At 39.0% G+C, this 15,137-nt stretch overlaps 1 protein-coding gene across 1 annotated transcript in view; it reads right to left on the bottom strand.

Annotated features, from left to right (window-relative positions):
- The window catches only part of GPC1 (glypican 1), a 169,176-nt gene that overhangs the window by 32,653 nt on the left and 121,386 nt on the right, over window positions 1–15,137 (bottom strand). The window contains exons 6-8 of the mRNA XM_053709863.1: window positions 13,251–13,370; window positions 10,511–10,644; window positions 257–432 (exon numbers count right to left, since the gene is read on the bottom strand). Of these exons, the coding sequence (XP_053565838.1) occupies window positions 257–432; window positions 10,511–10,644; window positions 13,251–13,370 (430 nt within the window). The remainder of the gene's footprint in view (window positions 1–256; window positions 433–10,510; window positions 10,645–13,250; window positions 13,371–15,137) is intronic.

Genomic DNA, 15,137 nt, shown 5'->3' with positions numbered 1-15,137 from the left:
TTGAGACATAAGAGGCTTTTAAAATTTAACTGCCCCTCAGGAGACTTTAAAAAATGGACAATTAAGTGTCAAGTATTTTTGTATACATTTTACTGGATAATTTACTTAAATACTGGACTGTCCGGTTGAATACTGGGCACCTGGCAACCATAAGCGTACACTTACAGACCTTGCAGCTTGGTCATATCTAGCAGGAGCAGCCTGAGGTGCAAACACTCTTTATTGCCTCTAGACCAGTGTCAAGTTGTCTACTTACTTGTGTCTTGAAAGTCCACATCATTTCCGTTGTATGCATTGTGTAAGCGACTTGTCATGATCTTTAGCTGCATAATCTGCTGTCGGATGCTCATATCTGGTTTTGTTATGTCAACTTCAACTTCAGGATTATTAATCTGATTGGCAAGACCACTTCCCATGCGTTCGGGCATGTACCTGTCACATAAATATAACCTTAACATCCAGGATTCCAACACATTCAGAGGCATAATTATTACATTGTGTCTTGTTATGTAAATAGACATTTTTATTAACCCTCCAATGCAAAGAAAAGCTATTTTAGTACTTTGTGATTACATTACAAAATAGGTTGAATGAAAAAAAAAAGGACTGGAATAGATTACAAAAAGAAACCCCCCAAAAATCCTAGCATGCTTTTGTCAGGCAATTCTTATGCATTGTAATGGGTTTTATGTCCAAGCAAATCAGAAGAAGCAAAGGTTGGGGAACGATGGAACAAATCTAAAGACTTTACAATTGTGCTTCACAATAAGATCTTTAATGTTCCGATCACATATTTGTTCATGCAATTTATTTGTATAGTTACAGTATGCACTTTACATTAATAATACAACTATATCAGTTTGTTTTATGTTTCTTTACAATGTTGTTTACTTGATGCCAATCCTTCCTGATGGAAAAATGACAAATTAGCTAAACTCCGCTATCTAACTCCAGGAATCTAAAATTATGTTTAACTCATATCATGTTTCACTCAAAGGGTTGGATTCATAGATGCTCGTTATGCAGTAGGGGGGTCTTATAACTCTTACTGTTTAGGCAAGAAAGCATTAATTGAGGCTCATTTTAACTGTCTTTTCTAGCGGATCAACAGTGGGTGTTTCTGCCTTTAACATCTATAGTTGTGTTAAAAGGCACAATAAAGGATATTGCACGCAACAAAATGAACTGCTAGAAACGCAGAAAAACAATAAACACAACTGCAACACTTAGAAAATGTGTTTGCAAAATGAGAACTGTAAATGTGTGTGAATATTAACGATTTGAATGTTTGTTTTGTTAAGTGAAAGTATTCTCGCTGGACAGAACTGTATTTGAATCAGAGATCTTGCAAATTGGCGGTGAATGATCTGTGCTGGTTCAGGGCATTCTTGAGGTGTGGTCCATATTTTTCACCAAAACAGTGACTCCATATTCCTTATGAAGTATGTTGTTTTTTGTTTTATATTTATTTTTTAAATTTTCTTATTTTCTAGCTTTTATGCATATATTTGGGCAGAGTTTTATATTGTTTTTTTGCTACTTTGTTTTTAACGGTTTTTCTTTAACATTTTTATGATGCCAGCATCCTTGATGGTGGAAGTGGTTCTATGCTGCAGGAAGTTAAAGGGACAGGAAACCCCAAATATTTCTTTCATGATTCGGATAGAACATACAATTTCAAACAACTTTTCAATTTACTTCTATTATCAAATTAGCTTCATTCTCTTGTTATCCATTGCTAGAGGAACATCACTGCACTACTGGCAGCTAGCAGAACACATCTAGGTAGCCAATCACAAGAAACAAATGTGTGCAGACACCAAACAGCAGCTAGCTCCCACTAGTGTAGGATATGTGCGTATTCTTTCTCCCCAAGGGATACCAAGAGAACAAAGTACATTTGAAAATAGAAGTAAATTTAAACGTGCCTTAAAATGACATGCTCTATCTGAATCATGCAAGTTTCATGTTGGCTTTCCTATCCCGTTAACAAGACAGAAATTACCCTATTGATTTCAAAGGAGCTGATCCCACCACTGACCAGTCTGATGCATGATGGTTAAAAATCTCTATAAATCTCAACATTTTTGAGCGGCAGTTGGTGGTGTTTTTTATTCTCAGTGAAATATTATTATAACAAATGAGTTTTTATGATTATAAGACAAAGCATCTCACACGGAACAATTCATGCTCTAATAACAGTGGGATTCTCTATCAACCAGAAGGAAATAGCTTTTATAGATATTATACTTTCTCAAGGTAATTAGAAACCTAAAAACATAAAAATCAGAGTCATATAAATAAAATGTGGCTCTGGCCTTAAGATTCACTTGGGAAAATCCTATAAAATAAATTACAAGAACAATTATAGCTACATGGTAAATAAAAGATCCACTGGTGAGATTAAACAAGTAAAGATATATTTTTAGACGAGCACCGTACGGTGCTAACATACACATTTTAGTACAGAAATCTGCCTATAAATATTCCCACTCTCATCTTCCTCCTTGATGGTTTAGATGATTAGAACTTTCTGGGCAGCTAATACTGGACGACTGCCAGTCTGCAGCAATTAAATGCAGACAAAACCAGAGGTTTTAATTCTAGAGTCCTAGTTAAGACTGACCACACTTGTGCCTGCATATTGCGAGTATTCTATTGCATATGGCGAATTGTACTGCCTATGGCGAGTATTCCTGCATATGGCGAGTATTCCTGCATATGGCGAATATTCCTGCATATGGCGAGTATTCCTGCATATGGCGAGTATTCCTGCATATGGCGAGTATTCCTGCATATGGTGAGTATTCCTGCATATGGCGAGTATTCCTGCATATGGTGAGTATTCCTGCATATGGCGAGTATTCCTGCATATGGCGAGTATTCTATTGCATATGGCGAATTGTACTGCCTATAGCGAGTATTCTATTGCATATGGCGAATTGTACTGCCTATGGCGAGTTCTACTGCAACAGTATCATCCTCTATGCAGGTAAAAAGTCTTGGAATGATTATAATGTGAATGAATAACAATCTTTCATTTAAAATGACAGGAAAGTTACAATTAAACTTTAAATAGAGCATGAAAACTTCAAATTTACTTTCGGCTAGATTTAGAGTTCTGCGTTAGCCGTCAAAAGCAGCGTTAAGGGGTCCTAACGCTGCTTTTGGCCGCTCGCTGGTATTTAGAGTCAGCCAGGAAAGGGTCTACCGCTCACTTCCTTACCGCGACTCCAGGCTACCGCAGATCCCCTTACGTCAATTGCGTATCCTATCTTTTCTATGAGATTTGCCTAACGCTGGTACTTGGAGTCTTGGAAGAACTGAGCGGTAGACCCTCTACCGACAAGACTCCAGACGCAAAAAGAAGTCAGTAGAGCTTTATGGGCTAACACAGGAATATAAAGCTCCTAACTACTGTGCTATAAAGTACACTAACACCCATAAACTACCTATGTACCCCTAAACCGAGGCCCCCCCCACATCGCAAACCCTCTAATAAAAAAAATTAACCCCTAATCTACCGACCGGACACCGCCGCCACCTACATTATCCCTATGAACCCCTAATCTGCTGCCCCTAACATCGCCGACACCTATATTATATTTATTACCCCCTAATCTGCCCCCCCCGACGTCGCCACTACCTTACCTACACTTATTAACCCCTAATTTGCCGACCGGACCTCGCCGCCACTATAATAAATGTATTAACCCCTAAACCGCCGCACTCCCGCCTCGCAAACACTATAATAAATTGTATTAACCCCTAATCTGCCCTCCCTAACATCGCCGCCACCTACCTTCAATTATTAACCCCTAATCTCCCAACCCCAACGTCGCCGCTACTATAATAAAGTTATTAACCCCTAAACCTAACTCTAACCCTAAACCTAACACCCCCCTAACATAAATATAATTTAAATTAAACAAAATAATATTCCTATAATTAAATAAATTAATCATATTTAAAACTAAATACCTATAAAATAAACCCTAATATAGCTACTATAACTAATAGTTACATTGTAGCTATTTTAGGATTTATATTTATTTTACAGGCAACTTTTAACTAAATACAAAATTACAGGTATTTATTTTAACTAAATACAAAATTACCTGTAAAATAAATCCTAACCTAAGTTACAAATACACCTAACACTACACTAGCAATAAATTAATTAAATAAATTAACTATAATTAGCTAAACTAAAATACAATTAAATAAACTAATCTATAATACAAAACCCCCCCACTAAATTACAACAAAAAAAATTACAAGAAGTTTAAACTAATTACACCTAATCTAAGCCCCCTAATAAAATAAAAAATCCCACCAAAATAAAAAAATTCCCTACCCTATTCTAAACTACAAAGTAACCAGCTCTTTTACCAGCCCTTAAAAGGGCTTTTTGCGGGGCATTGCCCCAAAGTAATCAGCTCTTTTACCTGTAAAAAAAAACTACAAACCCCCCAACATTAAAACCTACCACCCACATACCCCTACTCTAACCCACCCAAACCCCCCTTAAAGAACCTAACGCTAACCCCCTGAAGATCTCCCTACCTTGATCCAATCAGCCAATCGTATTGAGATCGCATTCTATTGGTTGTTCCAATCAGCCAATCGGATTGAACTTCAATCTGATTGGCTGATTGCATCAGCCAATCAGATTTTTGCTACCTTAATTCTGATTGGCTGATGCAATCCTATCAGCCAATCGGAATTGAAGGGATGCCCAACCTTCATTCGTCGGGAAGTCGTCAGTTGAAGAGGATGGCTCCGCGTCGGCTCCTTTGAAGATGGCTCCGCTCCGCTCCGGATGGATGAAGATTGAAGACGCCGCCTGGATGAAGACTTCTACCGGATGAAGGACCTTCTCTGCGCACCTTGGATGAAGATTTTGGCCCGGTTGGATGAAGACGACTCAAGGTAGGGAGATCTTCAGGGGGTTAGCGTTAGGTTTTTTTAAGGGGGGTTTGGGTGGGTTAGAGTAGGGGTATGTGGGTGGTGGGTTTTAATGTTGGGGGGGGGGTTGTATTTTTTTTTACAGGTAAAAGAGCTGATTACTTTGGGGCAATGCCCCGCAAAAAGCCCTTTTAAGGGCTGGTAAAAGAGCTGGTTACTTTGTAGTTTAGAATAGGGTAGGGCATTTTTTTATTTTGGTGGGATTTTTTATTTTATTAGGGGGCTTAGATTAGGTGTAATTAGTTTAAACTTCTTGTAATTTTTTGTATTTTTTTGTAATTTAGTGTTTGTTTTTTTGTATTATAGATTAGTTTATTTAATTGTATTTTAGTTTAGCTAATTGTAGTTAATTTATTTAATTAATTTACTGATAGTGTAGTGTTAGGTGTATTTGTAACTTAGGTTAGGATTTATTTTACAGGTAATTTTGTATTTATTTTAACTAGGTAGCTATTAAATAGTTATTAACTATTTAATAGCTATTGTACCTAGTTAAAATAATAAAATAAATACAAAGTTGCCTGTAAAATAAATATAAATCCTAAAATAGCTACAATGTAACTATTAGTTACATTGTAGCTATATTAGGGTTTATTTTATAGGTAAGTATTTAGTTTTAAATAGGAATAATTTATTTAATTATAGGAATATTATTTAGTTTAATTTAAATTATATTTAACTTAGGGGGGTGTTAGGGTTAGCGTTAGGTTTAGGGGTTAATAATTTTATTATAGTAGCGGCAACGTTGCGGGCGGGAGATTAGGGGTTAATAATTGAAGGTAGGTGGCGGCGATGTTAGGGAGGGCAGATTAGGGGTTAATACAATGTATTATAGTGTTTGCGAGGCGGGAGTGCGGCGGTTTAGGGGCTAATACATTTATTATAGTGGCGGCGAGGTCCGGTCAGCAGATTAGGGGTTAATAAGTGTAGGTAAGGTAGCGGCGACGTTTGGGGGGCAGATTAGGGGGTAATAAATATAATGTAGGTGTCAGCGATGTTAGGGGCAGCAGATTAGGGGTTCATAGGGATAATGTAGGTGGTGGTGGTATCCGGAGTGGCAGATTAGGGGTTAATATCATAATGCAGGTGTCAGCGATAGCAGGAGCGGCAGATTAGGGATTAATAAGTGTAAGGTTAGGGGTGTTAGGGGGTTCATGTTAGGTGCAGACTTAGAGAGTGTTTCCCCATAGGAAACAATGGGGCTGCGCTAGGAGCTGAACGCTGCTTTTTTGCAGGTGTTAGGTTTTTTTTCAGCCAGCTCAGCCCCATTGTTTCCTATAGGGATATCGTGCACAAGCACGTTTTTCCAGCTTACCGCTACCGTAGGCAACGCTGGTATTGAGAGTTGAAGAGAAGGTAAATTATGCTCAACGCTCCCTTTTCTGAGCCTAACGCAGCCACTCAGACAACTCTAAATACCAGCGTTGTCTTAAGGGTGCGCTGGGAAAAAAAGCAGCGTTAGCTACGCGGGTCTTTACCGACAAAACTCTAAATCTAGCCGTTTGTTATCTTGGTATCCTTTTTGAAAAATATACACAGGTAGGCTCGGGAGCAGCAATGCACAATTAGGAGCTAGCTGCTAATTGGTGGCTGCACATATATGCCTCATGTCATTGGCTCACATGATGTGTACAGCTAGCTCCCAGTAGTGCATTTCCTTTTACACTGAAGATATTAGCAATGATCTGCAGAATTTGACACCTACTTGGCAGAGGAGACATGAAAATTATTGTTTCCTCTTTAGCACTCTCTTGTCTCATTTGTTCCAATGCTTTATGTGTATGTACTGTATGTAAGGGCTGTGGATGGGGTGTATTTAGCAACCAGTGTTTTATGAAGTCAATACCCTGATATGTGGGATAATACAGACAGCCCCATGGAAAGAATGTGCTTAAACTAACTTCTTTAGTTATTATGGGTTCCCTGGGTAATTGAATGTACAGGATCCAGTCCAGATTTTACTGGGTTCTTTCTCACTAAGTTAATGAGTCTGATTAAGCTCCCCTGGAGTTTGCTGAGGCTATAAAGGTCTCATTAAAGGGACAGTCTACTTGGTTTTTTTTGTATTGTTTTAAAAAATGATAGATAACGCCTTTACTACCAATACCCCAACTTTGAACAGCCTACATTGTTACCTTTAAACCTCTAAATCTGTGACTGTTTCTAAGCTTCTGCAGGCTGCCCATTTTATCAGCTTTTCACAGCAAGATAGTGCTAGTTCATGTTTGCCATATAGATAACATTGTGCTCAATCACATGGAGTTATTTATGAGTCAGCACTAATTAGCTAATATGCAAGCTTGTAAAAAGCACTGAGATAAGGGGGCAGTCTGCCGAGGCTTAGATACAAGGTAAACACAGAGGTAAAAAGTATATTAATATAACTGTGTTGGTTATGCAAAACTGTTGAATGGTAATAAAGGGATTATCTATCTTTTTAAACAATAAACATTTTCGGGTAGATTGTCCATTTAATTGAGTAAGGAGAGAGATGTATGTCATTGTGGTGAAGGAAAGTGCTGGAGTGGAGTGCAATATACTGGAATAAACCAGTGTTAAACAGACTGTTGCTATTTTGCTGGATATATGCTGAAAACTTGCTGTTTGTTTAATTTGCTGGACTTCTACTGTGATGTAGAAATAAAGAGGCTGCGGGCCTTTTTAACTTGACAACAGTTTGGACGTGATTTCCTTAAAACCCTAGAGGGCTATGCAGGTCCCAGGCAGACAGGCAGTCTGTTACAGTATGTACACATATACTGGGTTAGCTGTTCCCACCCCTACAGGCCATACAAACACTGTAACTCAAATAGTCACAGTCTGATTTGGGGATTTTGAACTAGGGTATACACATTTATAACATGCATATAGATGAGCATAATTAACATGGTAAAAAACAAATAAATGAATAGTGCATGTCTATGCAATTCTGGTCTTTGGGACAGAAGCTCACTTGACATTCTGACAATACAGAAATATCCACTTTACAATAAAATACAAAAAATAAATTGAGAAGAAGTATAACCAAATATCAGAAGAACTAAGGAAACTACACAGGTTACTCATAGTACAATGTGCAGTATCCAGGTTACGCTTGATCAATCAGACTTCAGCAAAAGTGGTCCCAGTATGTTCAGCAAATGTTCCCTTAGTACATAACTCACAGGCATCAGCAAGCATTAAACCCGGTAATTATAGAAAGCTGGGAGATTGTGATCAGTAATAGGCACACAGCTCTGAAATACATTCCCTTCAGATTTGCACAGCATTCTGGAAAAAGCTCTGGTCTAGGCTTTAATACTACGTTATTGTTACCTGCATCTCACCTCCCTGTTGCCTTGTTCTGTTTACATTAGCTATGTGGTTTGTGTCTATGTTCTCCGATTCCCTCTAAGCCAATAGAAGCAGGGGTTCCTTTTTGTGCAAGATATACATGTTCAGATGGATAGAGAAATGAATAGACACAAAGACAGATGGATGATAGATAGATAGATACACAGACAGATATGTAGAGAAAGATTGATAGACAGACAAACAAACAGGCAGAAAGATAGGTAGAGATAGAAAGATAGATAGACAGATAGACAGATAGATGATTGATAGATAGATATATACAGGGAGTGCAGAATTATTAGGCAAATGAGTATTTTGACCACATCATCCTCTTTATGCATGTTGTCTTACTCCAAGCTGTATAGGCTCGAAAGCCTACTACCAATTAAGCATATTAGGTGATGTGCATCTCTGTAATGAGAAGGGGTGTGGTCTAATGACATCAACACCCTATATCAGGTGTGCATAATTATTAGGCAACTTCCTTTCCTTTGGCAAAATGGGTCAAAAGAAGGACTTGACAGGCTCAGAAAAGTCAAAAATAGTGAGATATCTTGCAGAGGGATGCAGCACTCTTAAAATTGCAAAGCTTCGGAAGCGTGATCATCGAACAATCAAGCGTTTCATTCAAAATAGTCAACAGGGTCGCAAGAAGCGTGTGGAAAAACCAAGGCGCAAAATAACTGCCCATGAACTGAGAAAAGTCAAGCGTGCAGCTGCCAAGATGCCACTTGCCACCAGTTTGGCCATATTTCAGAGCTGCAACATCACTGGAGTGCCCAAAAGCACAAGGTGTGCAATACTCAGAGACATGGCCAAGGTAAGAAAGGCTGAAAGACGACCACCACTGAACAAGACACACAAGCTGAAACGTCAAGACTGGGCCAAGAAATATCTCAAGACTGATTTTTCTAAGGTTTTATGGACTGATGAAATGAGAGTGAGTCTTGATGGGCCAGATGGATGGGCCCGTGGCTGGATTGGTAAAGGGCAGAGAGCTCCAGTCCGACTCAGACGCCAGCAAGGTGGAGGTGGAGTACTGGTTTGGGCTGGTATCATCAAAGATGAGCTTGTGGGGCCTTTTCGGGTTGAGGATGGAGTCAAGCTCAACTCCCAGTCCTACTGCCAGTTTCTGGAAGACACCTTCTTCAAGCAGTGGTACAGGAAGAAGTGTACATCCTTCAAGAAAAACATGATTTTCATGCAGGACAATGCTCCATCACACGCGTCCAAGTACTCCACAGCGTGGCTGGCAAGAAAGGGTATAAAAGAAGAAAATCTAATGACATGGCCTCCTTGTTCACCTGATCTGAACCCCATTGAGAACCTGTGGTCCATCATCAAATGTGAGATTTACAAGGAGGGAAAACAGTACACCTCTCTGAACAGTGTCTGGGAGGCTGTGGTTGCTGCTGCACGCAATGTTGATGGTGAACAGATCAAAACACTGACAGAATCCATGGATGGCAGGCTTTTGAGTGTCCTTGCAAAGAAAGGTGGCTATATTGGTCACTGATTTGTTTTTGTTTTGTTTTTGAATGTCAGAAATGTATATTTGTGAATGTTGAGATGTTATATTGGTTTCACTGGTAAAAATAAATAATTGAAATGGGTATATATTTGTTTTTTGTTAAGTTGCCTAATAATTATGCACAGTAATAGTCACCTGCACACACAGATATCCCCCTAAAATAGCTATAACTAAAAACAAACTAAAAACTACTTCCAAAACTATTCAGCTTTGATATTAATGAGTTTTTTGGGTTCATTGAGAACATGGTGGTTGTTCAATAATAAAATTAATCCTCAAAAATAGAACTTGCCTAATAATTCTGCACTCCCTGTAGATAGATGGATGATAGATAGATAGATAGATAGATAGATAGACAGGCAGACAGACAGATAGATATTGATAAATAAATAGATCTAGATAGATGGATAGACAATAGAAAGCTAAATAAACAGACAGACAGACAGATAAACAGACAAACAGATAGGTAGATAAATAGATATATAGATGTATGTATTGATACACTCTCTTTATCATCAAATAAGTCTGCATTAAACATTTCAGTACAGGAAATGAGTGCTGATTGGAAGATGAAAAATACCAATGCTCTATAGGGTTATTTCCCAGGACTTTACACTGTTAAGTACTCAGGTTTGTTTTATATGTCTGCATAAGCGTTACTCTGCACAGATTACTTACTGTCCTTTGGTTAATCCATTCCAGCACTTGTCATCATTTACTGGCCCTGCAGTATTTTTTTCATTACAGAACATACTTGGCAGAGAAACCCAATAGTCTAGAATGTCATTTAGTTTTCCTTTCACATCCAAAACCTACAGAAAAGCACACAAATATTTAGAGAGGTTGTGTTTCAGCAGAAAATATTAAAAGTGAATAAAAGCAAAACTGACATGCAAAGAAAGCCTTTTAAAAACAATTACGGAATGCAAGTTTAAAGTCTTTGCTTTAGTACATGAAACTGTATCCGTTAGCGACGGAAATATTTCTGTTTACTTAATTTAGCTTATTACTACTACTAAATCTATTTTCCTCTTCTTTCTGTTATATATAATTTACATATAATTTACAGACTATTCACTTAAAGCGACATTAAACACCTCATGCTTTAGTTTTTTTGTCACCATGAAGATGACAGTAGCCACAGGATAACTGCTTAGAATGCACTCACTCTGAGCAACTGAAAAGATTTTGAGGTAAAATATCTTCCTTTTTTCCACAGAGATGTTCAGGTGATATCGGGCTCCATTTAAGAAGCTGTGAAGCCTGCAGCCATAATGCCAACTTTACAGTGGTGTTCTTTAATTCCCCTGGGCATTTCTGATTGACAGCCCTTGCTCGCGCAAGATTAGCCATAAGCAAGCAGGGGGAGGCATTGCAATGATGCCAGACGGACAGAGGCAGAGATGTTGACCCCTGTCTGTTCAGCCCATGTTAAATAGAGGCCATCTTGTCAGCTTTTAACATATAAGCTTTATCTCTTTTAAGTGCTTTAGCATATGGGTATTATGTCCCTTTAATTCCACATGTCCCCTATTAGAAATTCAATGGAGCTGAACCAGGGCCACCCTTAGAATTTGTGTGGCCCCTCAGTCCACTAACCTCATTCCCCTCACCCTGTATGTTGTGCCCCCTATATGGCACACCCCTGTCCTGAAATATATATTACAACTCCTGATACTATAAACATTTCTTCATAAACTAAATACAGGATGTACCTTTTCATACCGCAAACCCCATGACATTGCGAGGCCCCCAAAGCGTGGGGCCCCTGGGTGAGTTCCCCTCTCACCCTTCCCAAAGGGAAAGCATGAGCTGAATTTTGCTGCTTTGACGAGGGGTAGGTACAAAACTTTATGAATTCTCCAATTCTCTAGGTTGCTGTGAGTTTTCTAATCTAGGATAACAATCTCTTTAGGCATTGAGACATAAATTAATTTGCATATCTAACCTTGTTTAATATCTCAGCCTACATACAGTTCTTCATTATTTTCTTATGCAGACAAACACCCTACCTATTTATTCATGACACCATTAAAGAGTACATTAATATAACAGAAAATATATCTAGTAGCAAATTATAGCCTGACTCATAGAAAACCCTACTTTGTACATGTTATGCTATATATTAAACATATACAGTATAACATCTCTACTTACAGGAACTCCATACAATTAAAAAGCCCTCATATGTGCAGACACACAGTCAAACTCAGTGTATAGTACGTATGATTATTAACATTTCCAACTACATATGTGCTGTACACATTACATTACTGAGGATTATGTAAGCAATTTATACACATATTAATAGTAATCCTCTGTGCTGCCTACGATTAGTGATGACTTGTTCTCTCTGGAAAACAGTGCATTGCTTATAATAATTATTTTATGATATATGCTATAAAAATTTATTTTACAGCATTAATACCCATTGTAGATAAACAAATCTCCACCTTAAACATATCTGACTGAAGAGGGATTAAAGAATTCCCATGAACTCTGCAAATTCTTTTGTCCTCTGTAACATACACAACATACCTATGATTCATACACAGGTTTATGTGAACTTTACACCCAGATACCATGAAGCACAAGGATGTGTACAAAGTGCCATAAAGATTCCCCAGTCTTTCTTGTATTTATGTTTATCTGGCAACAATTGTCCTACAGACGTGAGTTTCAAAAAGCTAATGTGAGCAGTACCAAAAGATACAACTCCCAGAATATATGACTCGGATACAAAAGGAAACATGAAACGATATACTGCTTATTGTAAAGAAATGTATTAAGTAACACAAAGGGTAAGACCAAAGATAAGTGTTCAATACAAAAACCACGGAGTACCTTGTTTCACTTCAAGGGCAGGGTCTGTCTAGCCACTGGAGCAGGAGGGAAGTTATCCTCCTATATACACATCTAAAAGCACCTGACGGATGACCTGTTATATTGTGGTTCCCCTAGGCTGAGCGTCACTAGTCCATGTGCCCAGCTCTTTAAGATCAGAAGGAACTGGATAACAATAACCTGTTACTGCATCCTCTGCTTTAGATTGCATGGCCTACAGCGATCCTGCAATGTAGCTGATAATTCACTAGCAGCTGTGCTGTCATTTGGGAACATGTGCAATGCAGATTCATATTCTGCATGTTTTAATTAGAAGGGGCATTAAATACATTGCTTTTGTGAAATATTTGTGATTTGTCCCACACTACTTAGAGAGGCCAAAAAGCAAAATCTGTAACCTAGGTTTTCCAAATTGCATAAAGCAGCTAATTGCTTTGCAGCATTTGCAGGTTACAGAATGTGCTTTTTGCCTCCCAAAGAGTGTGGGTAAGCACCATTGTTACACAGAGGTAAGAGATAATTGATGTCCTTTAAACACAGATATGGAAATGAATAAATAAGAAAAAGCACAAACCAGGTTATCCATGGCTACAACTGTAGATTTGTCATCCTGAGCAGCTTTTCCTTTCCGCCTCCTCTCCTCTGTTTTTGCACCTTTATTGGTCTTTTTTGGATTTCCACAGCTTTTAAATACCTTGAAAAAAAATTATATTTTGGAATTATTGACTACAAGCGTGCAGACTATGGGGCATATTTATCAAGCTCCGATTGGAGCTTGATGCCCCGTGTTTCTGGCGAGCCTGCAGGCTCGCCAGAAACAGCAGTTATGAAGCAGCGGTCACAAAGACCGCTGCTCCATAACCTGTCCGCCTGCTCTGTGCAGGCGGACACACATCGCCACAATACAACCCGATCTAGTACGATCGGGTTGATTGACACCCCCCTGCTGGCGGCCGCGAGTCTGCAGGGGGCAGCGTTGCACCAGCAGCTCTTGTGAGCTGCTGGTGCAATGCTGAATACAGCGAACGTATTGCTCGCCGTATTCAGCGAGGTCTGGCGGACCTGATCCGCAGTGTCGGATCAGGTCCGCCAGACCTTGATAACTAGAGGCCTATATGTGGTTAATGTAGAGCTTTGTTTTTACTCAAATACTATGCCATTATTTAATTATTCTACGGATCTCATTCTACCACACCAGGATACTGTTGATTTACTGAATGATAAAAACATAATTTATGCTTACCTGATAAATTTATTTCTCTTGTAGTGTGTTCAGTCCACAGGTCATCCATTACTTATGGGATATATTCTCCTTCCCAACAGGAAGTTGCAAGAGAATCACCCAAGCAGAGCTGCTATATAGCTCCTCCCCTCACATGTCATATCCAGTCATTCGACCAAAACAAGACGAGAAAGGAGAAACTATAGGGTGCAGTGGTGACTGGAGTTATAATTTAAAATTTAGAACCTGCCTCAAAAAGACAGGGCGGGCCGTGGACTGAGCACACTACAAGAGAAATAAATTTATCAGGTAAGCATAAATTATGTTTTCTCTTGTTAAGTGTGTTCAGTCCACGGGTCATCCATTACTTATGGGATACCAATACCAAAGCTAAAGTACACGGATGATGGGAGGGACAAGGCAGAAACATTAAACAGAAGGAACCACTGCCTGTAGAACCTTTCTCCCAAAAACAGCCTCCGAAGAAGCAAAAGTGTCAAATTTGGAAAATTTGGAAAAAGTATGAAGTGAAGACCAAGTTGCAGCCTTGCAAATCTGTTCAACAGAGGCCTCATTCTTAAAGGCCCAGGTGGAAGCCACAGCTCTAGTGGAATGAGCTGTAATTTTTTCAGGAGGCTGCTGTCCAGCAGTCTCATAGGCTAAGCGTATTATGCTACGAAGCCAAAAAGAGAGAGAGGTAGCCGAAGCCTTTTGACCTCTCCTCTGTCCAGAGTAAATGACAAACAGAGAAGAAGTTTGTCGAAAATCTTTAGTTGCCTGTAAGTAGAACTTCAGGGCACGGACCACGTCTAGATTATGCAAAAGACGTTCCTTCTTTGAAGAAGGATTAGGACATAACGATGGAACAACAATCTCTTGATTGATATTCCTGTTAGAAACAACCTTAGGTAAAAACCCAGGTTTAGTATGCAGGACTACCTTGTCTGAATGAAAGATCAGATAAGGAGAATCACAATGTAAAGCAGATAACTCAGAGACTCTTCGAGCCGAGGAAATAGCCATCAAAAACAGAACTTTCCAAGATAAAAGCTTAATATCAATGGAATGAAGGGGTTCAAACGGAACACCCTGAAGAACTTTAAGAACCAAGTTTAAGCTCCACGGAGGAGCAACAGTTTTAAACACAGGCTTAATCCTAGCCAAAGCCTGACAAAAAGCCTGGACGTCTGGATTCTCTGCCAGACGCTTGTGTAAAAGAATAGACAGAGCAGAAATCTG

This window comes from Bombina bombina, chromosome 4, assembly GCF_027579735.1.
Source record: "Bombina bombina isolate aBomBom1 chromosome 4, aBomBom1.pri, whole genome shotgun sequence".
Lineage (NCBI taxonomy): Eukaryota > Metazoa > Chordata > Amphibia > Anura > Bombinatoridae > Bombina > Bombina bombina.
This window is presented reverse-complemented; position numbering and strand designations above follow the sequence as displayed.